Genomic DNA, 27,721 nt, shown 5'->3' with positions numbered 1-27,721 from the left:
AGTATCCATCTGTAGACTTGTGGTTTGCAAAGGCATCCAGGCAATCCTCTGCAATCACCTACTTTGAAGTGGCAGGCACCTGAGATGGCAGGACCAGTATTCCTGCAGTTTCTGCAGCCTCCTAATATCCTGAAACCAGCAGTAGTGTTCCATGTTTGTTCACACAGCCTTCCTCAAGTCCTGAAAGCAACTACTTCTCAATATTCCAGGAGTTGGCAACCTTTTTCTGTAGTTCCCTGTCACAACTGCTCAACTCTACCATTGTCGTTCAAAAGCAACCTTAGACAATGCATAAACAAATGGGCACAACCATGTTCTGATGAATATTTATAAAAATAGGCAGTGGGTTGGATTTGGCCTATGGGTTATAGTTTGCTGGCTATAGTTTGGATTTCCGTCAATGAATAATAGCTTATACTCAATAGTGTTAGCATTTGGTGAGTACTGTATTAGAAATGTTTGACAAACTACCTCATTTAATCTTCACAATAACCCAATGTGGTAGATGCTATTGGTATCCTCAGCATAGAGTTTTCGTGAATTCACCAAGGTCAGGCAGCCAGTGAGAGGCAGATCTGAGATTCAACCAGAAAATTGGAACCATTGGGAGCAAATAATAGATTCTCAACCACTACCCATCATCGGCTAATCTGTAACACTGGGAAATTCCCAATTCCTAAAGTCTGTTGAAATGAGGCAGGAAGATGTGGTGATGGCAAGAAACAGAATCCACGTGCTCTGAAATTAGTGCAAGGATGCTGGAAAACTCTGCCACGACCTCATTTCTCCCAGGCAGGCAGGAATTCCTGGTCTGAGGGGAGGTTGCTTGTCCGCAGGCTTCATTAGAGTGCTGGAGCTAACAACAGTCCTGATGGTTTCTGCCCGTGTGTCAGACTGCTAAGGATTACCCTGATTCTGTGTTCAATCCTTATATCAACTCTGAGAAGTAAGCACTATTCATAAGTGAGAGAATGGTGCTTACAATGCTTGTGTTGAACGCTCAGGCACTAGGTGTTGGTAGAGCCAGGATCCTACCTCAGCTCTCTCTTCTGACGGCTGTCCATCCAGAAGACCTGGCCCCAGCAAATGCCCAGTTCAGCTCCGGAGGGCCTGACTTGCTGCAACCTCTGCCCCACTGCAGCCCTGGGAGTGGCCCCACATTGTACCTGAAGGATGCAATCAAGGGAGCTTTACTACCTGCAAATAGGGAAATGTATAACTTAATTTGGGGTTGTTCGCAGCTTGCTATTGTCCAGGGAAGTTACTTTTTTTAAAAAATCAATATGGGTGGGGGGGACTGTCGGGTATTTCACCACCCACGTTTCTCAATTGCCTCTTGAGACCTTTCTACCTATCTGTTGCAAGGTATTTTTTTTTTAATTCATTTTGTAAAAATATTACATTCAAAAAATATGAGGTCCCATTCAACCCCACCACCCCCACCCCACCACTCCCCCCACAGCAACACTCACTCCCATCATCATGACACATCCACTGCATTTGGTAAGTACATCTCTGGGCATCTCTGCACCTCATGGTCAATGGTCCACATCATGGCCCATACTCTCCCACGTTCCATCCAGTGGGCCCTGGGAGGGTTTACAATGTCTGATGATTGCCCATCCAGGGCAACTCCAAGTCCCAAAAACGCCTCCACATCTCCTCTCTTCCTGCCATTCCCCATACCCATCAGCCACCATGGCCTCTTTTCCCACACCAATGCCACCTTTTCTCTGTGGACCTTGGATTGGTTGCGTCTGTTGCACCTCTATGTCAAGAGGAGGCTCAGATTCCACATGGATACTGGATGCAATCCTCCTACTTTCAGTTGTAGGCACTCTAGGCTCCATGGTGTGGTGGTTGTCCTTCTTCAACTCCATCTTAACTGAGTGGGGTGAGTCCAATAAATCAGAGTGTAGGAGCTGGAGTCTGTTGAGGCTCAGGGCCTGGCTATCATATTGTCAGTCCAGAGATTCAAATCCCCTAAATATATCTTAAACCCCAATACCAACTACAATTCCAGTAAAGTAGCATGAAAGTCTTGTGAAAAGAGATCCCATCTGAGTCCAGTTCCTTCATGCAGAAAAAACAGCTCCAAAGACGGGCCATCTGCCATGGCAGTGAACCCCATCTGCCATGACCATAGAACCTGTGGGTCTCTTTAGCCCTCAAGGGAACCAATACCTGGGGTTGTATCTACTTTATCTGTCTCTTAGACTCTGCTCAGTTGTGCATAAGGACAATCCTTCTGACAACCTCCAGACTCTTTTTTAGAGACTTGTACCCATATAAACTCATTTCTCCTTTCCATTTCCCCCTTACATTAGGTCAAACAGCATTTTAACGTCATGTTATTTTATGTAGACAGGGATATTCTGCTGATCCGCATTGAACCTTTAATTCAAGGTCATTTTCTAGTTGCATCATCAGTTGGTACTTGGTAGTGATCCCTCGGTGCCAGGAAGGCTCATCCCTGGGTGTCATGTTCCACGCTGGGGGGAAGGCATTACATTTACATGCTGAGTATGGCTTCGAGACTGGCCACATTTGAGTAACATGAAGGCTGTCAGAAGGAAATTCTTAGGCACAGTGCTGCTCTAGGCCTTGTTTTTATTTCAGGCATACAGGCTCACAAGCATAGTCATTAGTATCATGGTCTCACTGTTGGACCCTCATTCCTTCCTGGTCCTTACCGTTGTTGCAAGGTATTAACCTTGACTTTTCCCAGCCTCAAGTCAGGCAATTTTCTTAGCTCCTTGGTAGTTAACCTAACCGGAAACCTGGCTTTCATGAACCCATTCAGAAAGCCTCATCTTACCCAAAGTATTTCTCTTGCTCCTCCCCCGCCCCCCCCCCCCACCATGAAATGATCCCAATGACCCCAGTCTGAATGAAAGCTCTGCCTGTGCTCTTAGGACACGAAGGGGAGGATTTGTTTCATAACCAGACTGGAGCTATCCAGTGGGGGAGGGGAGCAGGGAAACAAGGGCCCTCTTTCAAACATTAGATAATAAAAGTCACCATCCTCTTGTGGTTAATAGTATAAATATGATAATGCTATTCTTTTTAAAAGTGCTAAGACTATGATGATACACAGGAAAGTTACAATTAATGTAACTTATTAACAATCCTTAACTGTAATATTGTAATATATTGCAGCAATGGCAAGAAGATATTTTCTCAATATTAAGGGACAATAATAGGGAATATAAGATGGTATGGGATTTTTCCTTTTGGATTAATGGAAATATTCTAAAATTGGCCAAGGTGATGACAGCAAAACTCTGTTATGAAAATGAGAGCCAGTGAGTGCACACTTTGAATGGACTGTATGAACACAGAACTGTATAACACAGGGTATCCAGTGGTGAATGATGGACTGTGGTTAACAGGATAAATATGAGAACCTTTTTTTCCTGAACAATAACAAATATATAATACTAATATACAGTGTTTATAATTGGAGGGGGGAATACACCAATGTAAGATATGGGCTATAGTTAGTAGTAATGTTTTGACAATGGCCTTTCATAATTTTTAACAAAAATGTCAAAACACTACAAGGTGCTGTTGGTGGGGAGATGTACAGAAGCCCTGTATGATAATAAGCATGCTTGTTTTGTAAATTCACAAATTTTACTATACATTTATTCTTTATGTATAATCATGTATGAATGATATACCTCAATAAAATTTTATTTTAAAAGGCACCATTCTCAAAAAGAATAACTGTCCATTCTTTGATAATTCTACTCATAGGGCTGTCAAAAGGACCACATCAGAAAAGTTTTTGAGTGCTGTCAGTACACCAACACCCAGCTAAGCACTTTCCTTAACATTTGTTGCATTAATTAATTAACACTTTTCTTGACTGGACCAAATGCCCTATATGCCTTGAGTAACGACCCAATGATCATCTCCTCCTCTCTACAAACCACAACTGGGTCTTCCATGCATTTTGTTAGCTTTAGAACACAATTTCCTGCAAAACAGTATTTACAAAATGATCCAATTTTTTTCTGAAAAACTATGTATGCAGTAATAGCAGACAGATAACAAAAGAGATACCAATATGTCGTTGGTTGTTACAACTTGGTGGTGGATTTGGTGATGATTTTTATTCAGTTAGTTTGTCTGTTTTCTGAAATTTCTACAAACATGCATGTATTTTTTTATAGATTTTTATTATTTCTTTTTTACAGATACATAGATCATACAAAATGTTACATTAAAAAATATAGCATGTATTATTTTTGGCATAAGGGAAAACAATACTAAAAAAATATTTGTAATACCAAAAATAAATAAAAAGTGGCTAAATCTGAAACCCTCTGTTCCCTCAGTCAACTTAAGTCCAACCTTCCTCCCTATGTCCCAGTGGTCCATAAATGCAACCTCAACTCTGTTATTACACCCAAAGCTAACTCAGGACTGATGCCAAGGCCGGAACTAAGAGTGAAAAAGTTCCAAGTACAAGGGGTGGGAGTGTGGAGAGCTTTCCAAAGTCAGCAGTCCCAGCTCTGTGTAACTTCTGGTCTCTGAAGACATCAGTGCTGAGTCCAGAACCTTCCACAGGGCGGCCCTCCAACCTGCACCTCCGCCCGGAGGCACCGCCCTGGCAGAAACCGCTTGCCCTTGTCCTCATCCACTTCGTACCTCTCTTCCTGCTGCTGGCTCCTGATTACTGGAACCACGAGAGGGCCTCTCCCCTGGCCACATCTGTGGTTAACATGATACGGTTTCCAAGCCTAAGCTTTTCTGGAATTCAGCACGTTTTTGATCTTCACAGATTGAAAGAATGAAAGCTGGAGAACAATGTATTGGCCAATTGTGGTGACTCTTCCCTCCAGCCTTGCCAATTAATGTTGCCAAGAGAATGTGAACCAGGAAGCAATTCCCCGATGCTTGGAAATGTGTTCAGAATGCGTTATCGTAAACACACCCAGGAGGCCTGAGTTAACTGCAAAGGATTTCAAAGTAATTCAACCTGGGGCCTCAGCCATGCCCAGGAATGACAAGCCCCATTCTCTGAAAATGCAGGAACTGACCTTGCCAGCACTTTTGTCCTTACAGGGGGAGAGTCCTGGCTGAATTATTCACAGGACTTTCGGACCCTGCAGAGGAGGATCATTTGGGGCGAGCAGCCCCTAGCTCTCTCCCTGACTCTCATGAGGAGCCAGACTGCTGCAGTCTCTGGGCAGGAACTCAGACAGGCACAGGGTTCCTCTGCCAGGACTCGGAGGGCAGGGCAGGATGATCCCGCCCCTGCTTGCTCCACTAGCCATACGTGACGGTAAATGAGCTGACAAGCCTTGTAGCTCCACTCTTCTCCTCTGGAACTGGGCGGCGGGGGGGTCTTAGTGCGTGAGAGTGATCTTGAGGGGTCATATAATCTACTGTCCAAACCAGGACATTGTGGAGAGTAAAAGGAAGTGCTATTGGGATGTATACCAAGATAACAAATGTTAGACCAGAATATCCCAGGCAAACCAGGATGTGTGGTCACACTAGAAAACATCTTCCACTCCTGTTGCCAATTTAGGGGTCTGTTTTCAGTATGGGTGTCTTGCTCTCTCCCAGAGCATGTACCATGGAAGAAAGCTTACTTCCCAAATCACCAAGCATACACCCAGCAAGCCCCAGAAAAAGAAGAGATGGGACCTTTCCCAGAAGCTACAGGCTCCAGGCAGGGCCCGAATCGTCTGGCTCACCACTGCCTCCCGGGCCAAGAACAGTGCCCATAGGTAGGTGTTCAGAAAATATCTTGTTAATGTCACAAATACCTGAGCTGAGCTTCTAAAGTTATCAGGAGAACTCAAGGAAACCAGAGAGACTTGGCAGTCCCAGGTAACACATAAAAGGGTTTGAACTCTAAACTGCTATAAAAATCTAAGGTATTACATAAACTGCTATACAGCTCCCATTTGGGAGAGTTTATAAATATGAAATGTACCCAGCTCTAAAGAGCCAGATTGAAGTGAAACTGTAAACATCTACAAATACTGATTGGGAACAAATTATTTTCAAGCCACTGCTGAATTCTAAATAAACTGGAACTATTTCCTACAATATTTCCAATGTGAACTCATTCAAAACTTCATTGGCCAAAATTGGGACTAAATTGAGCAAATGCTCGCCCCACACGTCAGGAGTCCACTAACCCTGTCTCACTGAGTGTTAGGTCTCCAAGAGGCAGATGCCATGGCAGAATTCGCTTTACAAGGAATTCAGTGGGGCAATGCCTGCGAAGGACAAAAAGCAAGGAGCAGGAGTGCGTGGGGCTGGCCTTCAGACCATGACTAGGTCGGACATTTGTGGAAGGAGAGGGAAAGGAGGAGGACCGGGCAGGAGGAGCCGCCAACTAAGAAAGTTTCAACAGGCTGATCCGGAGTCCTGGGGCCGATGTTGGCCAGTGGAGGAATCCCACATCCCACAGGAATGGGCTGAGCATCCTGCAGTGTTCAGTGATTGGCCACAGGAAGTGCGGCCTCAGCACTAACATGGTGGGGGGTCTGGGTGGGCAGCACCTGGGCTGTCCGACAACAATGCTCCCACAGTAGGAGTCCCAACAGCACATGCTCTTGGCTGCCACATGCTGTGTTGAAACGATTTTGTCCTGGAATGACTCTTGTTTTACTGTGAATCCAAACAGGCTCTGACATAATAATTATAGCAGCTACAGGCTGATAACAAGGAAGCTATCCCACCACCACCATCTTTGTCTCCCAGGTGTTATAACTTTTAACTCATACCAGTCAAGATAAAATAAAATTTTCTCATAGAATCTCAATCAACAACAAACTTTTATTTAGAAAATAGTAGGCTCTCCTTTCATTTGACTAGTTCCAAAGACTCGAGCTCAACCAGGGAAGCCCACATGGTGACTGTTTGGAGACACTGATAAAGGAAGCATTTCGTCACCATCATCCAAACTCTTCACGGGATTTGATTCCAAGTCTTTCATGATGCTCTGGGTCCATCAATGACTGTGATTTTGGTCCAGAAGCCATCCAGAGCTGTCCTTAACTCAGACCCAGATGGAACAACTTGCGCAGAAAGGCTGGTCCTCCCCAGTAACCCCTGTAAGAAATGATACAGAAAAGACATTTGTAGCAGAAGAGATGGGGTGACTTTGGCCAGTAGAATGTTGAAAGGGAAGCCAAGCTGCTGCTCACAGAGCATCCTTATCAGCACCTAAAGCAAGATTTGCCTAGTGAGGTAGAGCCATCCCACAACTAGGAGGAAATGACCTGCTTCCAGTTCGAGCTTTGGCACTGACTTGCTGTGTGGGTATGGATTCAGCAAACTTGTACTTCTACTGCAAACTGATAACTTCTCCGCTTTTATTTGTTCATAAATTAAGTAGTCACAAGGGTTTCTTAAGTTTAGCCCTGTAAATATTGGGGCCAGATGATTCTTTGTGTGAGGACTATCCTGTATATTACAGGACGTTTAGCAAAACCTCTGGCTCTAAACACTAGATGCCAATATCAACCCTTCAGTTGTGACGATAAAACAAAAAATATCTCCAGACATTGCTAGATGTCTCCTAAGAGGGCAAAATCACTCCTGGTTGAGAACCACTGGTGTAGGTATCCTGACCTGCATATCTCACAGGGGGTTACCCTATTCGCTTATTAAATTCCTACTATGTCTTTGTCTCTTTGAGTGTTATCTCATTTAGTCCCCACAATAATCCTATGAAGTAGATAATGCTATTTTCATTTTGAAAATAAGAAACTAAAACACAGAGTTTAAGCAACTTGCCCTATAGGACACACAGCTAGAAAATGGCAAAGGCATGACTCAAACACAGGTCTGACTAAAGTCTATGCTCTTAACTGCTATGTTTTATTTTTCCTACAATATACTAAAAACAAAAGTAAAGTAGCAGATGAGACAGTACTTGACATGCAAATAGTGATTTACCATTATCATCATCATTATTCTTAATATTTATCCAGGATTAAAAGAGGGCCAGAGCATGGAAAACAGTAGACTTGGCCCCTACTAATAATGAACAGAAGAGGCCGCACCCTTTGTGGGATGGTAGATATGCTATAACTTCCAACCTCCCTTTCCTCACCCAGGCTAGTCCTCTTTGCCACTAAGCCTGGCTAAGGCTTAGAAATCCTCCACAGCCCACCATCACTAATCCATGAGAAATGGCAGAGTAAGATGGTTCCCCTTAGCCAATCTTGCTTTAGATAGTGGTTTCCCTTGAAGCTGGAAGGCCTCCTTGAACCAATCACCCTGCACAAGTTGGAGCAATTAGCTCAAACACATGCCCTTGGGGCAAGAAGTCTACACCAGTCTCTGCACTTACCTTAGCATCATATTCCAATACAGGAAAGGCATCATGTCAGCCTTCATGAGGTACATGGAGAGTCGCTCTTTGCTCTGGTCAAAGGGGAAGGTTTCCAGCGGTTGAGCATTGTAGTCAAACTCGGCAAGAATCACACGGCTATAGCCAGTCACCAGTGGACACGATGTGTAACCATCGTACTAAAATTAAAAATGAGATCTAGTTTGAAAGACTGTTTCCTTCATAGCATTAAGTAGATGGTTTAGAATCTATCATTTGCTCTGGGAAGTGGATGTGGCTCAACTGATAGAGCGTCCATCTACCGTATGGAGGGTCCAGGGTTCAATCCTCATGGCCTCCTGACCTGTGCAGTGAGCTGGCCCATGCGCAGTGCTGCCGCGTGCAAGGAGTGCCATGCCATGCAGAGGCGCCCTTGTGTAGGGGTACCCCATGCACAAGGTGTGTGCCCTGCAAGGAGAGCTGCCCCATGTGAAAAAAATGCAGCCCACCCAGGAGTGGCGCCTCACACACGGAGAGTTGACACAGCAAGATGATACAACAAAAAAGAGATGCAGATTTCCAATGCTGCCTGATAATGCAAGCAGACACAGAAGAACACACAGCGAATGGACACAGAGAGCAGACCCTGGGGTGAGGGGGAGAGAAATAAAAAATAAATCTAAAAAAAAAAATCTATCTTTTGCTCTGAGTGGTTCCAATTTTCTTCTCGTAATTTTCTCATTTTTGTATAGTGAAATATATAAATTATAAAACAAAATACAATATTTTGTTGAGGTGCCCAATTTGGAGAAACTAATTAAGAAAGTGGCAAAATTGTGGGAAAACACTATTTTCTTGCAGAATGGAAGATGATAATTGAGACAATGATTTTTATAAGACATACATACCTTCTTCATTGGTATTTGATTCTTCATAATGCGAGAAATAGTTTTGTCAAGTATTCCTGACTGGGCAGCTATAAGAGAAATGGAAAGTCAGGAAAATAAAAGCATCTCAGTTTTCCATGGAAACTAATTTGCAAATAATTTTAATGTGAACAAGTTAAGAAGGTTCCACCCCCACTCCCTCAGAAGTGTGACTAGATCACAACTCTTCTTATTACTTGAAGTTCTGACTACCAGAGGAGGTTCTTCAATTCATCAACTTCAAAAGGCCCACACAGACTTCCCTGTGGGTTTAAAGGGAGGCACCAACTCTCTGCAACAGGAAGGCTAACAGTTCAAACAAGAGGACTGTAGGAGTGGCCCTATCCCAACCGCACTTTTCCTCCTGGGCGTCAATGGATGTCAGCTTGGTGTGTGTGCCCAGTCTCCCCTGGCCACCCAGGATGTCCTAGCATCCCTGTTCATAATCAAGTATATTCAATTAGTCAAAATATTGAACTTTCCTCTGTAATGGACTGCCCTGACTGAGGCTGGACCAAAAGTGTGTATGTGTGTATGTCTGTGTATATAAGGACATATATATAATTGCCTTTTTTTTAAGATTTATTTATTTATCACTCCCCCCCACCCCCTCATTGTTTTCTGTTTGCTGCCTACTTTCTGTGTCCATTCGCTGTATGTTCTTCTGGGTCTGTTTGTCTTCTCTTTAAGCTACACCACAAACAGGTTCTGGGACCTTCCAGAGTGGGAGAGAGGTGCATAATCTCTTGCACCACATAATCTCTTGCACCACCACAGCTCCCTGGTCTGCTGTGTCTCTTGTCTCTCTGTGTCTTTTTTGTTGCATCATCTTGCTGCACCAGCTCTCCGTGCAGGCCAGCATGCCTACACGGGCCAGCACCCCACACGGGCCAGCTCTCTGTTCAGGCAGCTCACTACGTGGGCCAGCTTGCCTACACCAAGAGGCCCCAGGAATCAAACCCTGGACCTCCTATATGGTAGACAGGAGCCTAATCGCTTGAACCACATCTGCTTCCCTAAGTGCCTTTTTAATATGAAAATTTTCAAACATAGTATCAATAACCCTGACATTCTTGTTTCACCTATGCACCAATTTGTGTCACTTTTTTTTTCTGGAGTACTTTTAGAGCAGACATCAAACCATTTCACTCATACATATTTCTGTGTGTATCTCTGGTAGATGAGGACTTTTTTTAGCACAATCACAATAGCATTTTCACATTCAAAAATATTAATAATTCCTTATTATCATCTAATCCCATTCCATGTTCAATTTTGAATTATTAAAACTGCCCTTTTAAAGATATAAGCAGTTTGTGTCTCTAGAAGACTGGATTTATTTTGAAAAAAGATGAGTTATCTTTATGCTATAAAATGTACATTAAAATATGGGTCTTTTTAAGGCCCCAAATTAGAGTTTGGCAAATTTTTCTTGTAATGGGGCAGATAGTAAATGCTTTAGGCTTTCTGTGCCAAGAAGCAAAAATCAAAGATATGTAACAAGAGAGAAAATTAATTTCCACAAAATCATATTGAAAACACTCAAAATATAATAATAATAATAAATATACTTTTTTGATAGTATAATATAGACTTGACTGAGAAGAATGGAATTCTTCGAAGGATAACGTTTTGTTTAACAATGTTTGGAGTTAATTTTCCCTGTTGATTGTAAAGTTTCTCTATAGAAACCATTCTTAGAGGACCATACAAAAACAAGCAGCAGGGCCAGGTGTAGCTCAGTGGTTGAGCATCTGCCTCCCACATTCAAAGTCTCAGGTTCAATCCCCAGTACCTCCTGGAAAAAAAAAAAATAGGCAGCAGACTGCCTTTGGCCTGTAGGCTGTAGTTGCTGATATCTACCCCAAATCAAAAGAGCAATGCTTTTCTGCTGGGATGAAAATATTCAAAACAATGACAACTAAGCAACTCTGCTTTAAAATATTAAATGGCTGTCTTTGTTGTGGGCAAAGCAACATGGAAAACTCTTTGTTCCTCTTTGGGTACCATAAAGGGTTCGGGGTTTGTCCTGGGGAAACCTGAAGAGGCCCCTGCAACTAGGCATCAAGGCCAAGGGAGAGAAGGCAGCAGTGGGTGCTGCTGGCAGATGGGCGAGGCCTGTGGACCTGGAACAGCCCCACCAACGTGCAGGTTTAAGGTTTGCATGGGTGGAGGCCTGCATGGGCAGCTTTTCCCTGCATTACAATCCCCTTTTGCTATGCCCAAGTCTTCAGTTAACCTCTTGTTCCTGTTTGTCCTGTGGGTATTTAAGGCAGAATCCTGGGGCCGAGCAGCAGGGCCCCAGGAAAGCCAAAGTCAGCCTGGCAAGGCAGAGAAGGTGGAGGTCTGGAGTAAGGTAAGACACCTGACTGGGTGCCAAGTACACCTAAGGGACAAGTTTGGGAAACAAGTGTAAGCATTTCCTAGGTTTACTCACAGGATGTGGGGAGGGGAATCTAGTGAGAAATGAGACTTCCTGCAGACCCACTGTGGGAGAGCTGGGACTACTGCGATTTAAACATTAAAGAGAAGGGCAGAGAGACTTTCACATGTGTGAAATGACATATAAAGAAACACACTCACTGCAATACTGTTTGAAATAACAATGGGTTGGAAAAGACCCAAGTATAAACTAAGACTGGACTAATAAGTTTTGGAGCAACCACACAATAGAATACAGATTGTAAAAAGAATACGTAGAAAATGCAGGTGGCCTTTATGTGCTGAGATAGACCAAGTGAAAATTGCAGCCTACAAAACAGTATGTATAGTCTGCTATCTTTTGTACAAAAAAAGGAGAAAGAAAGAATGTTTTTTTTATTTGTTGGTATCTGAATAAAGAAACTCTAAGTACAAAAACTAATAAAAGTGGTAAGGAGGAATGTGGAAACTGAGCAGATGGACTAAAGGACTGGAAGCAAGACTTCACTTACCTCTTTTTGTTAAGTCACATTTAATATTATCTATTCAAAATACTGAATTAAATGATTTGGCTTGTTTTCTGTTTTTTGTTAAGTAGGCTAAAATTTGCTGGATAATCTGAGCCTTACATATATCACAGGTATTTTCATCACAGAAATACAACAGGTTTACATTGGGTAAAATATAAAGAATTCAAAGTATCATCCCACCTATAAAATACAAAAAGAAAAGGTACTTTTCCAATGGGAGAATAGCAGATCCCCCTTCCCCTGGTGATGAAATCCAGCTTCATCAATGATGGGCTCCCCATGTGATACAGCATCACTTGTGGAATGTGTAACCTGAGTCTAAACACAAGGGAAAACTCATAATTCTGACTTGTGGGAAATTCTACAAAATAACTGGCCTGGATCTCCAAAAATTCCAATGTCATGAAAATAAAAAATAAAATAAAACAAAATGTCCTAAGGGCTGTTCTAGATTGAAGAAGACCAAAGAGACATGACAAGTATGCAGCGGGTGATCCTTTAATGTCTCTTGGCTTGAAGGGAGAAATGCTCTAAAGGGCACTTTTAGGAAAACCAGAGAAATTCAAATTGGATTGCATATGAGACTATTTTAGCATACCATGTTAAATATCCTGGGAGTGAAAATGGTCCTGTGGATGTGGAGGATAAGGTACTTTTTCTTAAGAGATATAGGTTGAAGTATTTAAGAGTGAAGTATTATGAAGTCTAAACTTACTTCAAATGACTAAGCAAAAACAGGTACATAAATATGTGAGTGATGAAGCAAATATCACAAAATCTCCATAATTGCTTAGTACCTGAAGGGTATTACTTCTTTTAGATTTTTCATAGGCTAGAGATTTTTTAAATAAAAAGTTAGGAGGGAATTATTATTAATAATAAAAAAAAGACATTTAATGGGTCTCCAAGAAAGTCTTTCTTAGGTTGAAAGTCAGTAAAAGAAACACAACAAGCTCTACAGGTATGCAATTCACACCCAGCCCTGCCATGCCTGTCAGCAGGGAGGCCCCTGTTTCACAGCATCCTAAGGAGACAATTCCTGTCTGTAGAGGACACAGACTAAAAGTCAATTCTCCCCACCACTGCCAGTGCAGAACACAGAAGTTAAAATTTACTTTCGCAGGCTGAGGCCTTAATCATGTACCAATCAGGGCATGGTCCAATATATTTGTCTTAACAGAGCAATTTTCTGGTCCGCAAGCTTTCATTGACTCACATGTGTTTTCTGGGGAAACAAATGCTTCCTATCTTTACCGTGTGTCAGGCAGAGGAAAAACAGTCTGGCAGCAGGAGTGAAGTGCAGATGTGAGTATGGCAACACGAGAAGTAGAGAATTCCAGAGAGCTGGAAAAGTAAGGCCCTCCCTCTAATGCAGGGGTTCTTAAGGGGTCCATGAGCTTGAACTGAAATTCAAAAAAACCATTTTTCCTGTGGGGATGTGTTGGTGTAGGTGTGATATATTTAGTAAATAATACACAGTGTAATGTAGACTTAGTAAGGGGTCTGTGGTTTTCACCTGACTGGCAAAGGGGTCCGTGGAACAAAAAAGGTTAAGAACCCCTGCACCAATGCCTCTTCCCCTGAAAACAAGCCCTCTGACCTACACAAGGCACGTAAGATCATGCTGCTCTGGTGCAAAGCCCTGGAAAGAGACATTCTTCTTTACACAACACTAGGTCCATGACAATATGATTCTGTGCCAGGGAGGTCAAAGTCATTTTTAGGCCACAAAAGTTCCTTCATCATTAATGTAATGCCCTTTGTGGCAAATTTTTTGTTTTTGTTTTGAGGGTGCCTTGGGGTCACATCACTTTGAGAGAGGGAGAAACGGAGCTTGCTATCTTACCTACTGCCGCGGCAGTCTTTGATGTAGGAAGGTTGGTGCAGTCCCCAATCCCAAACACGTTTGGGTATCTCTTATGCTGCAGAGTTTCTTTATCCACATCCACCCAGCCAGCAGCATCCGCCACAGGACTCATCTTGATGACATCTGGTGGGCCCATCGGAGGGGTGACATGAAGCATTTCATACTACACCAGAGAAGAACATTCACGTTTGTGGTTTTTTAATATTTGTCCAGCCCTACATATTCTTCCCTATCTTCTTTATCCCATACACTGCATTATGGCTGCATGGAACATACACAGATTAGTGCTTATTCGGATCCTCACCCTCTCCAAGATCTTACATACTCCTAAGAAGTCTGCTGGTAAAATAAGTTACCATTCTATCTGTTGGCATGCTCTCCCCTTACAGAGTCCAATTGGTCCCTTTGGCAGTACGCATGGGGGAATCTGAGATTCTGCAGTGCCTCTTACTAAGGTTCTGAAAGAATCCATTGGTGTATCTTTCCATTATAATTAAAATTAAAGGGGTGATGTATTTCAGTTGCTCTCTCACTGACACTCAGCTCTTGACACGTTTTATTCTGCAAAGGGATCCTCGGTGTTCCTGGAATGTGTAAAGACCATGTTAGGAGCTGGTAAGTGTGCACCTTTCCCAGATATAGGAAATACCCAGGCACCTAAAGAAAACTGTCAAAATACCAATTTAAGATAAAATAAGAGGTGGTAATAATATTCACTAGCATTTTGGAGAAGAAAGGGGTATGAATCAGTACTGGGTTTACTGAGCAGTACAAGGGGCAGTGGCTGTTGCACTTTCCAGCCAATAAAAGGTTAGAAGCAGCAAATTTTAAAAGCTGAGACTGGAATGACCTTCCAAAGCCCTTACAACTGCTCAACAGCCAGAAAAGAAGACAACTGGAAATGTACAAAAAGGGCATGCACAAAATCAAAGAAAGGAGTAGTTTGAGGCCCTTTTGTAAAGTGATAACGAGCCCTAAAAAAATTTTTTTTTAATTTAAAAATAACTATAAGAACTATTCAGAATGATAAGCCTGAGCTGGGACAGGCAGATACTAGACAAGCCTGAGACATCTTAAGCCAGAGAGTAAGGACATGCTCAAAAATATGATGGGGTCAAATATGATGGGAGCCAACCTGAAGGGGCAAATATGAGCAGTAAAATAATTAAGTACAGTAATGAATTATAAACCACTGGAAAGATAGGAATTGATGTGTCCATGTTGATCATCAATTAATTAAGGGAGAAGCAAGAGCTCTCGCTTAGAGTAGAATGCCAAGGCCTACTAGTAAATGTGCAGGGGATGTTAGAGTTGGAGTTGGAAAGTCATCATTTTGCAACCACCATAATAAAAACCAGATCAGGCAAGAATCATCAATGGAGGCTGAATCTAGGGAGAAATTTTAAAGAGGAGTAGGCTATTTGCATGGTCTCTAAATGCCTCCCCACAGACTTACCAGTAGCAAGGTAGAAAAGGAATAGTAATTATATAGCAGAAAAATTGGACAACCTTGACTGGCGATCAAAATTAACATCACCACTGAGAGGCAGATAAACACTGCGTGCTTTCAGATGTGATATACTAGGAGGACATTATCACCCATGGAGCATTCCAATCTAGAAAGCATAACCTGAGACTCATTACAAGGAAACAAAATGAGGACTGCTCTATTTAAACAGAAAAAGAAGAGGTCAGGAGAGAGGAGATGTAGGATTCCAAAATGTCAATGTCATAAAAGACAAAGAAAGGTTGTGAAATGTTCCAAATAAAGAAGCCTAAGAGGGAAGCGGACTTTGGCCCAGTGGTTGGGGCGTCCGTCTACCATATGGGAGGTCCGCGGTTCAAACCCCGGGCCTCCTTGACCCGTGTGGAGCTGGCCATGCGCGGTGCTGATGCGCGCAGGGAGTGCCGTGCCGCGCAGGGAGTGCCGTGCCACGCAGGGGTGTCCCCCGCGTAGGGGAGCCCCACGCGCAAGGAGTGCACCCGTAAGGAGAGCCGCCCAGCGTGAAAAGAAAGAGCAGCCTGCCCAGGAATGGCGCCGCCCACACTTCCCGTGCCGCTGACAGCGGCAGAAGCGGACAAAGAAACAAGACGCAGCAAATAGACACCAAGAACAGACAACCAGGGGAGGGGGGGAAATTAAATAAATAAATAAATCTTTAAAAAAAAAAAAAAAAGAAGGCTAAGAGACATCACAATTAAATGTAATACCTGACTATAAACTGGATCCTGTACTGAAGGGTGGGGGGGTTGTGGAATAGTGTGGAATACAAATGCTATTGGGTCTATTGACAAAATTGGAATACAAATGGTACACAAAAGTATTGCTTCAATATTCAATTTGCTGAGTTGATAACTGTACTGTGGTTAGATAAGAGAGTAGCCCTGTCTTGGGAAATTTACGCTGAAGTATTTAGGGGTAAAGGGCCAAATATATGTTTTACCTTTAAATGTTTTGGGGGAAATGATAGATTGATGGAGAGAGAGGGATAGAAATGGGGAGGAAGATCAAACAATAAAACAAAAAGGGTAAAATTCTAATAAGTGAATCTGGGTAAATGGTACATATGGTATTCCTTATTCTGTTTTTATTTTTGTGACTTCTCTGTAAGTTTGAAATTATTTCCAAATAAAAGTTTTCAAAAATTATGACCCTGAGTCATCAATAAAATTTTAAATGATATTCAATATACTCTATTTAAGAAAGGAAAGATGTGTGCCATACATTTAAGAAGGAGCTTGAACTAAAAGGCTTAAATTTTGAAGCTTTGATGCTTAGAAGATTAATCTTTGGTTCCTTCAAAACTCCTTTTATGGAGCTCTTCATTCCTCTAAAAATGCTGAATGAATAAAATGTGACTGTGCAATGCTTTCTCACTGCTAACAGCTCTTGCCAGAATGATATAAACAAACAATTCTCCCATGCATCCTTCTCCAGATGTATTTACATCTTGTTCTTAATCCTCATAATCCTCCATGAGACAAACAGAGACAAAAGTAGTATTCCCACTTCACAGAATAAGAAACTGAGACACATAAAGGCTAAGCCCACATTACAAAGGCTAGAGCTTTCCTTCATGCACAGGTGAAAGATATTCAAAGTCAGTCTGTCATTCTGGTACCCAGAGGGCTGCCTCCTGTTCACTGCTGGGGCTGTTTCTCACATGCTACAAACTAAAGACAATCACCAGATCCCGCCTTAAGGACGCCCTCCCTGAACTCGAGCAATACTAGATAGAAGTTGTGGAATAGTTTGGGCTGCTTCAAATAAGCCAGTGCCAAGAAAAGTGAAGACAAAGGAATGGTATAAAAATTCAGTCAGCACCAGTAGATAAACCTTGCACAGGCACAGCCTTTAGCTTCTTTCACTTCCCCACCCATTCTGATCAACCTTCTGGCCCTATCACTGCATCAAGGTGCTCATTTTAACCAGCCTTCCCCAGCACAGAATGGCAGGAGACAGGGAGACACAGGGTTGCCTGCTTCTAAGGCACCATCCAGTAGATGATGCCTCTGGCTGGCAGCTCAACGTCGCCACTCACTGAAATCACTTGGGTCTCTCCAGGTTTGTCCAGGTTCTCAAAGACAGCCTCTTGTTTATCGGCTCGGACTTCAATGAGGTTTTGCTTGTAGTTAACAGTGAGGTTCCTGTCCTGGATGATCTTCTGCAGGGCATCTGCATACTTCTTAACCCCAAAAATTGCTCCAAGAGAAGTGTTGAAAATGATATTAGCCTTGGGTCGCTTTCCCATCTGAGAAAAAGGAGAGAAGAGAAACAACCAACACTGAAGCATTAATCAAGTCACTTTTCTTTTTTTAACTTAGACAAGGATTACAACCCTCAGAAGAGTCCTTGCCCATCACTCTTTCCTGTCTGGTGCCCCTTCCTTCTTGTTTTCTGCCAGTGAAAAAGTAGTTAACTGTACACTTGAGTCCAGGCTTGAGGTGGACACTGTTTAAGTCCAGGTAAATATAGAATAGAGCTGAACTGTTCATTTATTTGTTCACTCAAATGTTCAGTGAGGTCCTACAGTTGGCTAGGTACTGTTTTAGGAGCTGAGAGACTAGCAGTAAACAACAAAGTTCCTGTTTCCCTGGCTCTTACACTCCACCATTGTTCATGTTTCACAGAAGTTGGTATTCTCCCAAGTGCTGAGATCTTGTGGCACCTGAAAGACAAACTTTCTCTTGGATCAAGCAAAACTTGAGAGAAAAGTGTTATGCAAAAAGAATTTCCAGCAGGGAAGAAACAGCTGTTCTCTCACTCTTTTCCTTTGTTCAGGTCCCTTTGGGATTTGCTCACCTGGATCTCATTTGAAAGCGAGTTAGGTGGATAAGAACCTCAGAAGGCTGTGCCAACCCCTTATGACCCAGAATGCCTTTCTTACAATTATAAACCACTCCCAGAACTGCTCTTAATTCCCTACCTGCAGGGCTCTTGCAGGTTTGCGAAATTCAAATGAAGGGCATACCCAGTGCAGGGAACCAGGCACACATCCAACAACTCTCTAGCCTACCTTCCCCTCCCCTTTTCCCCATCTGTCCGTTTACAGAACTACAAGCTACTTTGAACCCTACCACTGTCTCAAGCCAAGCCACTTCTTGGTAAACCAAATGTCACATCCAGGGCAAGGGCCAGGGGCATGGAAGCAGCTTCTCTCACAATCTCATATCAGGTACGTCTGAGCTGCAGATACCTGCTCCTACACAGAGGACCTCCCCTGCCCAAATGTCTCTTTCCACCAATGTTCCAAGTTCTACATGAACACTTTTTTTTTTCCTTCAGAATTGGCATTTGACCCCTTGTGTGCAAAAGAAAGTGTGAATCAAGAGCCAGAAATATTCATCTTGAGTGGGAGCAGTTGACAATATTATATATTAAAATAAACCATTTACAACTAATTTTCTTACTATATGGAAATATTTTAAAAATCTCCAACACATCTCCCTAGCAGACTTTTACATGTACATTTAAAATTATGTCACAAAGACTATCTAATAACATATAATACTTCTAAATTTTGATATACAGTATGATCATCTTTACATAGGAAAAGTCTGGGACGACAAGTCAAATTGATGAGAGTAGCTGTATTAAAGCTACTGGACTGTGAGTGACTTCCTCTGTGTTTCTTACAAACTCTCAATTACATAACTTCATACACACGTAATAAAATTTTAGAAATCAAAAAGGTCTGACAGGGACAAAAATGGAACTCTGGCTATCACTGGGTCCCTGCCCCCCTTATCTCCATCCCTAGAAAGGGAGCATACCTTCCTGAAATAGGCTTCTGATAAATACATGATCTTCTGTGGGGCTCCAGCACACTTAACAGGAGTATTTGGGAAGGTAAAGATGGCATTGCCCTCCTTGAAGTCCTGCAGAGCTTTCCAGGTCTTCTCTACCGTCCTAACTGAATAATTGGACCCTATTTTCGGATGAGCAAAACCTTCAGGTAAGCCTTTAATCTGCAACAAAGCACATAAATTATTTCTTAACAACAGTGAAAATGGCTAGATAGTCCTCATTCTTTGCCATTTCTACAACCTCTTAAGTATTTCAGTCGTATTATCACACTCACACACAATGGAGCAGGCAGGTGAGGGAGGAATCTGCTGAGACCTGAGCTATGATGCATGAGGTCACTGTCAAAGTGTAGAATGGGCTCGGTCCAGGGGACCTCCGCTGCCTCCCCAGCCTTGAAGACCATGGATTTGAACACAACTCTTCCCACCATCAAGGTGAAGGCAAAAGTCCAGCCATATTTCCTTTTTGGAGAACCAGTTGCCTTACTGGGAAGAAGAAGAATAAAAGGCAGGACCAAGAATCGTTTATACTGAGTCATTAAAAGCAAATTTAAATTACTCTTTATCAAGTTATGCCAGATCCAATGCTTGGTATAGACAATAAAGTCTGGTAATTAAAAACATGGACTTTGGAATCCCACAGACCTGGTTTAAGTCCTCGTTTTTCCACCTCCCAGCACTTTGAGCCTGGGTGAATTACCTAAAATCTCTAAGCTGGTGGGTCTCAAAGTCTGATCTCCGTAACAGCAACAGTAGCTCCACCAGGGAATTTGCCCAAAACACAAGTTATCAAGCCCCATCCCAGATCTATTGAATTGGGAACTCTAGGGGCAGGCCCAAAATCTGTTTTAACAAGCTCTGCAGGTGATTCTAAGGCACAGTGAGGTTTGAGAAGCTTATGTACATTATCTACAAAAGTATCTGCTTTACAGAGTTGTTGCCAGGATTAAATGAGAGCACACCTGTGAAATGCTTCAAAAAATGATGGAAACACAGTCAGCACTCCATAAATGTTAGTTTATTATTGCCAATAAGATTACCTGGATACTTTTTTTAAATGTTAGAAGGTTCACAGAGTGCAATTAAGATGTCACAGACTGAATTAAGGGACTTAAGCACCAGTTCTCCTAGAAAGAACAGGTTCAACTTCAAACATCAGAAAACAGTCATCAAGACGGTCCTCCTCATGCCATTCTACAGACTGGAGGGTGATACCTAGTCACTCCAAGCACAGCAGAATGGCCTTAACCTCAGGTCTCAAGGAAACCAAGTCCTCTGAGCTCCTCCAGCAGGGGCCTCAGTTCATTATTTATCCACGGGCAAGGTCAGTAACAACTATTGTTTTGATTATAGATCACAACACCTGCCACAGTTCAAGTAGTTATAATATTAGCAGTCTAAATAATGAAGATGATGATGATGATGATAAAATCACCTAGCATTTTAATATTTTCAAAGTTTTACATCTATGCTAACATTGGATATTTGGAATATACTTCTGAGGAAGGGAGGACACTGAAGAGGCCCATCCAGAATCCTTCAGAACCAAACCCAAGCCCTGACCACCAGGTCCTCCCATAGGTCCGCCATACCTCCTGGTTTCCAAAACAAACCTCAACTGACCTCTTATTTCCTTCACTGTTTCTCTCTAGTCTGAAGATGAATTGTTAAGAGAAAAACACTGCTAAGAGAAAAGTGGTAGCCCGGTTCCATTTAGGATGACTTGCATCATGAAGAGCAGTTTATGAGAGTTGCTTCCCTGGAAACTGAATCCAGAGGAGGAGGGAGGAAGGGGGAGGGGGAGAGAGTGTGAGTCTGAGAAGATTAGAGCTGATTCTCCCTTTGGCTGCACACAGCATTGCACATGGAGCAGACAAGCGAGCAGGGCATCAGTCTTCCAGGACTCATGAGGCTGGTGTGCGAAAGAAGCAGAGATGAGCAGGCAGAGAGAGGCTGCCTGGGTTCCGACAGGACCCAGATCTGAGCTCCAGTCCTTCTGGAGGTTCACCTTATACTCCCGCCCTGGAGTTTCCAAGACACCTCAGTATCCTCATCAAATACACCCCTCTTTTTGTTTACAATGACCTGGGTAGTTCTCTAGCATCTGCAGTAAAGGAGTTCTAAGCAATACAGTAACCATGGTTAAGCTACTTACCCTCTCTTAGCCTTGGTTTCCTAACCCATTAAGTGGAGAAAAAAAAAAAGAGTAATTGTGAGGAATCAATATTAGATGCCGAGCATAGCTCCTGGTACATAACAGAAACTCCAAAATAGTTACTTTTAACGATTATTGTCTCAATTTTCTGCAAGACACTGCTAAGAACTCTCCGCCCTGGTCTCATCAAACATTCCTCTGTACATGGCATTGTGGGTTGTTTGGGAGACAGAGTTGTGAAGATGCACTGTCTTAGCCAAGTCAATACTAGTGGGGACTTTTTTGAGAATGATGAACCTCCGAGAAATAATTGTGATTAGCACCTTCCTCAGTAGAGTCTACTCCATGTGATTTGTCTGTATTTACATGAGAATCATGAACCATGACTCAAACTCATTTGATGACCTTCACACCAATATATGGCTTCTCTGGACCTTCACAGAATATACACAAAGGTGTTTTCACTACCCTGGACTTGTCACAAGTGGGGCTTTTTATGCAAGAACATACTTCAAAGACCCTTCCTGGGCCAACTCAGATGAGGCCCTTGCCTGGATCACATTCCTGCAGCTTGTGATCTCTTTATCTCTATGCTTTATGTGCAAAAATTATTTATCCAAAGTCCCCAGTCAGCTTCTGGAAAGATAATTACTAACTTACTCCATTATATCTTTAAAAAATAGACTTGAATCTCATGACTTTCAGACAGCCTCCAGCTCCCTTGCTCACTGAAAAGAGAGATCTAAGAACACCTCCTGGGTAGCAGTCGTATTGCCTCAGTCACCACAGAAGAAGCCCCAGCCTCTACAAAACAAAACCCAGAGTTCCTCCCAGTGTCTGACGAGCTAATTGCTGCTGTCCTGCCCTTCAAGTCTCCCTAAGAATTCATATTCTAAATCTTACTTCCAAAGGGGAATTTAATCTTCAATACAGCCAACTCAGTTCTACACTGCAAGGCAGTTTTCCTCTAAGTGAGCAAAAGCCTGCTGTTTTGTAAGAATTACCATTAGGGTGTAGACACGCTGAATGCTGATTAAAGCCAAAAGCTGGAACATATTTTTACCATTGGCAGAATCTTAGAGAAGACTGTTTTAAAACCATAAAAGGACTGTGTAGAAATAGAACTAGAAGAGGAATTCTAAGAACGTTTTCTTGTCCAAAAGAAGTGAAAGCAACTGAATGCAGTGTTTGATCTTGGCCTAAGTAGGCCAATGTAACAGAGAAATCACTTAAAACAGTACCTTCTCATAGTTCAGCTGGATTCCGAGAGCAACAATAAGATATTTGTAGGAGATCTGCAATACAAAACAATGTTATTTTAGACCAGAACCCAAGAAGTGATAGCATAAGGGCTGACACAGGCCTCAGATGTGTGTGGCCAGCACCATATTTCAATTCCTTAATGCCAATGGGACTTGGGGCCGAGGAAGGTCAGCAGGGCAGGCATAGAGGAATGCTCCCTCTGGTGTGCCATGGTGCCCACTGTACTCTGATGTCGCATGCCTTGCGGCTGCACAATTACCATGTAACCTGCCTAGCTGAAAGCTTGGGGCACCTATAGTTTTTACACTGGAGAACAATAGCAGAGAGGCCACAATTAATTGCACTGTGCTTATGTTAACACTTTTTCATGTTGAGGGGTAGGAGAATAACTTCTTAATCTTGAGACAATCGAATTTCTTTTGAAATCTATGATGTAATGTGTGAATCCCAAACAAATCTACCCTATGATATGGACTGGACCAATATCACAAATGAGAGATGGCTCTTTTGAGGGTCATGGAAAAGGACATGGTATAGTGTACCTGATCTTATTTTATAATCTGTACAAGATGAATGAGGCTCTTTAATTATGGGTATAGTGATTGTTTATGCTAAGAGCAAAAGTACCCATAAATACAGTGATAGAAATGTGAGTTAAGGATGTGGGCACCCACATCAGGAAGAAAACAAATTGAGGCCAGAAAGTGTGAACAAGAAGAATGGTAATTAAGAGAATGTGTTTAGAAAACTGGAGTCAGAGGATGATTGAAAGGAGAAACAGGTGGTGGTAACCACAACCAAGAACTAAGCGGAGAAGCAGAGCAAGGAAGCTGATAAAACCACAGTTGAAAAGCAAAGACCTAACATCTAGAGTGTTTGGCATAGGCTGGGGAGCTGAGGAGAGCAAGGAGCTGAAGAGGTCCTACCCTGTAATCCAGGAGACTCAGCTCCAAGGTCACAGTGAGCCTCCTATGACTCCACCACCCTCCCCACCTGGCCCCTGCCCTGAGCTCCCTTAGCACAGAGTACAGGGTGCGTTAGAGCACTTGCCATGTTATGTAAGAGTACTATCCTTCCCACTCTACTGAACATTCCCAAAGAATAAGGGCTATGTCTTATTCCTTCTATTCCCAGAATCTAATACAGTCATTGAATTAAAATGAGGAACTCAGTATTATTTGTTGGATGGAGAGAAGGATGGGAGTGCTTGTGAAAAATGCAATTTTATCAGAGTGGATAGATAATATTTTATCAGAGTGGATAGATAATATAACCATCTTCATGTGTATGCTTTGCCTTTCCATAGAACTGGCTCCCTGATGTTCCCTATGAAAATATATTGGGCCCATTAAATGGATGATTCAACTATGTTAAATAGTGAGGGCACATGAGATCAGAGGAGGCATGGAGTCTGGGGTGATGATCTACAGGTGAGAGACATGAACACTGTCCACAAGAAAATCCTTGGTGGTTTTATTGCAACAAAATTTTTGTTATTTCTAAAGACTAGTAACAAACTTAAGTTTATGGGGGGAAAAAGTCATTAAGGGAGAATAAACCCGAAGGCAGCAAGGGAACAACAACAGCAACAAAAAGCCTCAAGCCTTTTGAAGGAGTTCAAGTTTCCAGGCCAGAAGACAGAAACCTTAAGGAATTACAAAAACTTGCCAACAAGGCTTTTGAGCAATCACAGAACACAGAGCAGACCTGGCCAGAAGGCTGAATGTGGGCAAGTATTCTAATTTAATACAGAGGGTTTGGGAGGTAAAATCCAATGCTGTGGACTTAGTAAGTAGGCTGATCATCCCTTGCAAATTTCTAACCTCATCTCTAAATAGATGTCTCATAGTAACCTAGAAAAAGAACACCATATGGCTTTACAGCTGTTAAGCCTCCTTTTAGTCAGTCAGCAGGTAGAACTATGCCTGGTACACAGTAGATACTCAAGAAATAGTTCCCCTTTTCCCATGTCTTCTTTTAAAAACAGTAACAGAAACATCTCTTGAGCTTCACTCTGAGTAAGGCACTGTTCCAAGTACGGAGGCATTTAATCCTCACACCCGCTGGTGAGGAAGTTTTATTATTATTCCCATTTACAGATGAAGACACTGAGACACAATTTGCACAATATGTATTGAGCACCTCCTATGTGTCAGACATTGTGCTAGGTCCCAGCCATACAGTGATGAACAAGAGAAACATGTGTTACTACCTAATAACACACAAAAAATTACTGTATCACCAGCACTGTGATAGTATGTCACGGGAGGGCCTGAGCTAGTCTAGCAGGACAGGGAAGACTTGTCTAAGTTAACGATGGGTAGAAGTTTGCTAGCAGAATAGGTAGGGCAGCATTTACAAAGGTCCTTAGGTAAGAAGGTGGCTCATGAATGAAATGACAGGCCGTTGTGGTGAGAGCAAGAGCTAGGGAAAGAGTAGACCTGATGAGTCTGGAGGATGAGCATAGGCCAGCCTTCTGGGACATATTCCCGGCAGACTCCTGGGTTGGGAAAGTGTCAGAGACACACTGACTCTGATTTCAGTAACGCCTTCAATTGTCTTTCATCTTGTGACTAACATAGGAAAGTAAAAAAGGAAAATTGAATCATTAGGTAGAATAACAGCTGCTAAAGAATGCTGATTAACTTATTCTAAAAATGTCTAAAAACCTAAAAAAAAAAAAAAAAAACCTCTCTAGGAACATATCACAAAATTAAAACCTTGCACTTAAAGGAAGTCATCTATGGATAACAGCTAGGAGAAATTGCTCATTGGATGACAGAATCAAAATTCCAAAAGATCCAGGCAGAATTGGAGGATGAACTAAAACCAACAAGGTGAGAGCTCAAACGTGATGTTATGTACTGATATCTGATATCTGGCTATGGAATACTTTTGCTTAATAAAGTCCTGTTAGAAAATCTTACCAGCTTGTATCAACTTCTCCCCATCCCTCAAACAAGACAAAGTGTCTAGGAGTCATAAGCAGGGCTCAAAAGTGAGAGCATCTGCAAGTGCCTCTCATTCTCAAGAGACGAGACAAGTTTATGATCCTTAAGATGAGCGATCACAGAGGGTTCTGAGCTATTTCTGTTGTGTGAAGGGGTCTAATCAATGAGACAGACATTGCTGTGCTGAAGCAGGGGATGTGTATTATAAGAGACAGGTGTTCTGGCCCCGTGAGCTGGCAGCTGACTGGTAAGGGAAATGAGACCCCAAGCTCAATCTTGTAAATTGAGAAGAGTTTTGCATTTACTCCAGCCCAGGGCCCTGGAGATGCTGGGGAAAATAAGGAAGCTCTAAGCCATCGACAGGGGAAATACAATACATAGAATTATTTTAGTTTAATAATATTTTTAAAAATAAGTAAATATTATATATATTAAATGTATATATATTTACCTTTAAGTAAGACAAATTAAAACTGCACTTATTCAGAACAGGGGAAGCCTGGGTTGACAGTGGGTCATGTGAGAAAAGACCCAGAGGTTTGAATTGACCTCAAGCTCTGCATGAATCAGCACTGCGGTAACTGTCACTGAAAAGGCAAATACTATCTTAGGTTGCATCAAACTGTGGGAGAAAATGGCCCCATTCTATTCTGGGTTGTTCTGTACAGTTGCCTTCTCTTATCTTCTGATCTCGTCTCGTCTCATCTCTTTTCTCTTCTCTTCTAGTGCCCCTTTCATGGGGCACTATTTTAATATGTAGCAGTAGCATTTGTTCAAACACATTCAGATGCAAGATACTATACTAGGCAATAGGGACACACTGTGGGTGTTCAACAAATATTCCCCTTAGATGCCCATTTGTTAATTCAGTATCACTCAGTCCTTCCTCCCATCCATCTTATCCTCCATTCACCCCACACCCTCTCATCTCATGCAGTGTTTGACACACATACACACACCACCCTCTCACCACAAGGCTGTCCAGATTGAGAAGGGATATACATTAGTACAAGCCCTAAGATTACCAAAGATCCAAAGACCCCCCATGGTTACCTCCTTTCCATTATCTGTGTGGATGCAGTTCTTGTCTGGGTTCAGCTCAACCACCCTAGCTTTGATCCATTCTACTCCGGATGGAATCACACTCGCTGTGGGACGACCAGATGAGGACAACTGTTTGGCACCAGCTCCCACCAGTGTCCAGATTGGCTGATAGAAATGTCTCTGAGAAACAAAGTATTTGGGGATTCATTTCGGCTTTAGGCTCATCAAGCTTTTAGTTAAAAGGGTCATAGCTAAAGGAACATGAGCTGGGTCTCTCAATTACTCCCTTCTGACCCTTGAAGCATTGAATAGAAAAGCCCCCAGAAGACAAACCCCTCCACCCCCTGATGGCATCTCCTATTATGTTAAGCTCTGAAGGACAGTCACCCAACCAAAAGAACTTCTACCAAAGTACCCAAAAAGCCACAGACTATCTTTAGAGACCATTGGATTATTTATTGCTGAAAGGTGAACTGGTGTTTAAATGGATATATTTATGTACAAAGGAAAGGTAAGCCCAGCAGCCTAAATATGGTTCCTCCAAAATATGTGGGAACTATGCTAAGATTGGGAAGTTTACAGCCACTTCTAAGGAACCCTCAAAACTTCACTAACTTCCACTTAGTGTTTTCCCAGCCCATGGAAGAACTGCAGACACTTTCTAATAGTGCCCCTTTCTCCTTTCTCAGAGACTTTAGCCCACCATGCAACATATGCCCAAACGTGTACTATTCTCTGGAGTTCTCTTGCTTCTAATGTCCATTCTCGATCTAAGTCAGTTGTGAAAGTTTTAGACTCAGGGGCAAAGGGTAGATTGGTTTAATGGCCTCTTAGAATTCCAATTCACTTATGGAGAGGACCAGAGAATGACGAGCTCTCAAATTCACCAAAATGCCTCAATCTGGCTAGACATAACAGCCCAGAACCCACAAAGAAGTGAAGGGGACAAGAG

At 42.5% G+C, this 27,721-nt stretch overlaps 1 protein-coding gene across 8 annotated transcripts in view; it reads right to left on the bottom strand.

Annotated features, from left to right (window-relative positions):
- Positions 1-6,781: 6,781 nt before the first annotated feature.
- Positions 6,782-27,721, bottom strand: part of SQOR (sulfide quinone oxidoreductase) — a 43,516-nt gene continuing 22,576 nt past the window's right edge. For 6 of the 8 annotated variants that reach the window (XM_012520311.3, XM_004480191.5, XM_071214172.1 and 3 more), the window contains exons 3-10: positions 26,779-26,949; positions 22,753-22,806; positions 19,324-19,518; positions 17,592-17,801; positions 14,029-14,212; positions 9,214-9,281; positions 8,327-8,505; positions 6,782-7,080 (exon numbers count right to left, since the gene is read on the bottom strand). In XM_012520311.3, the coding sequence (XP_012375765.1) occupies positions 7,023-7,080; positions 8,327-8,505; positions 9,214-9,281; positions 14,029-14,212; positions 17,592-17,801; positions 19,324-19,518; positions 22,753-22,806; positions 26,779-26,949 (1,119 nt within the window). In that variant the 3' untranslated portion in view covers positions 6,782-7,022. Of the gene's footprint in view, positions 7,081-8,326; positions 8,506-9,213; positions 9,282-14,028; positions 14,213-17,591; positions 17,802-19,323; positions 19,519-19,631; positions 22,807-26,778; positions 26,950-27,721 lie in introns of all 8 variants that reach the window. The other 2 variants (XM_071214174.1, XM_071214173.1) reach the window with 2 other exon arrangements.

Source organism: Dasypus novemcinctus, chromosome 3 (assembly GCF_030445035.2).
Source record: "Dasypus novemcinctus isolate mDasNov1 chromosome 3, mDasNov1.1.hap2, whole genome shotgun sequence".
Lineage (NCBI taxonomy): Eukaryota > Metazoa > Chordata > Mammalia > Cingulata > Dasypodidae > Dasypus > Dasypus novemcinctus.
The sequence above is the reverse complement of the archived record's forward strand: the minus strand, read 5'-3'. Positions and strand labels throughout refer to the sequence as shown.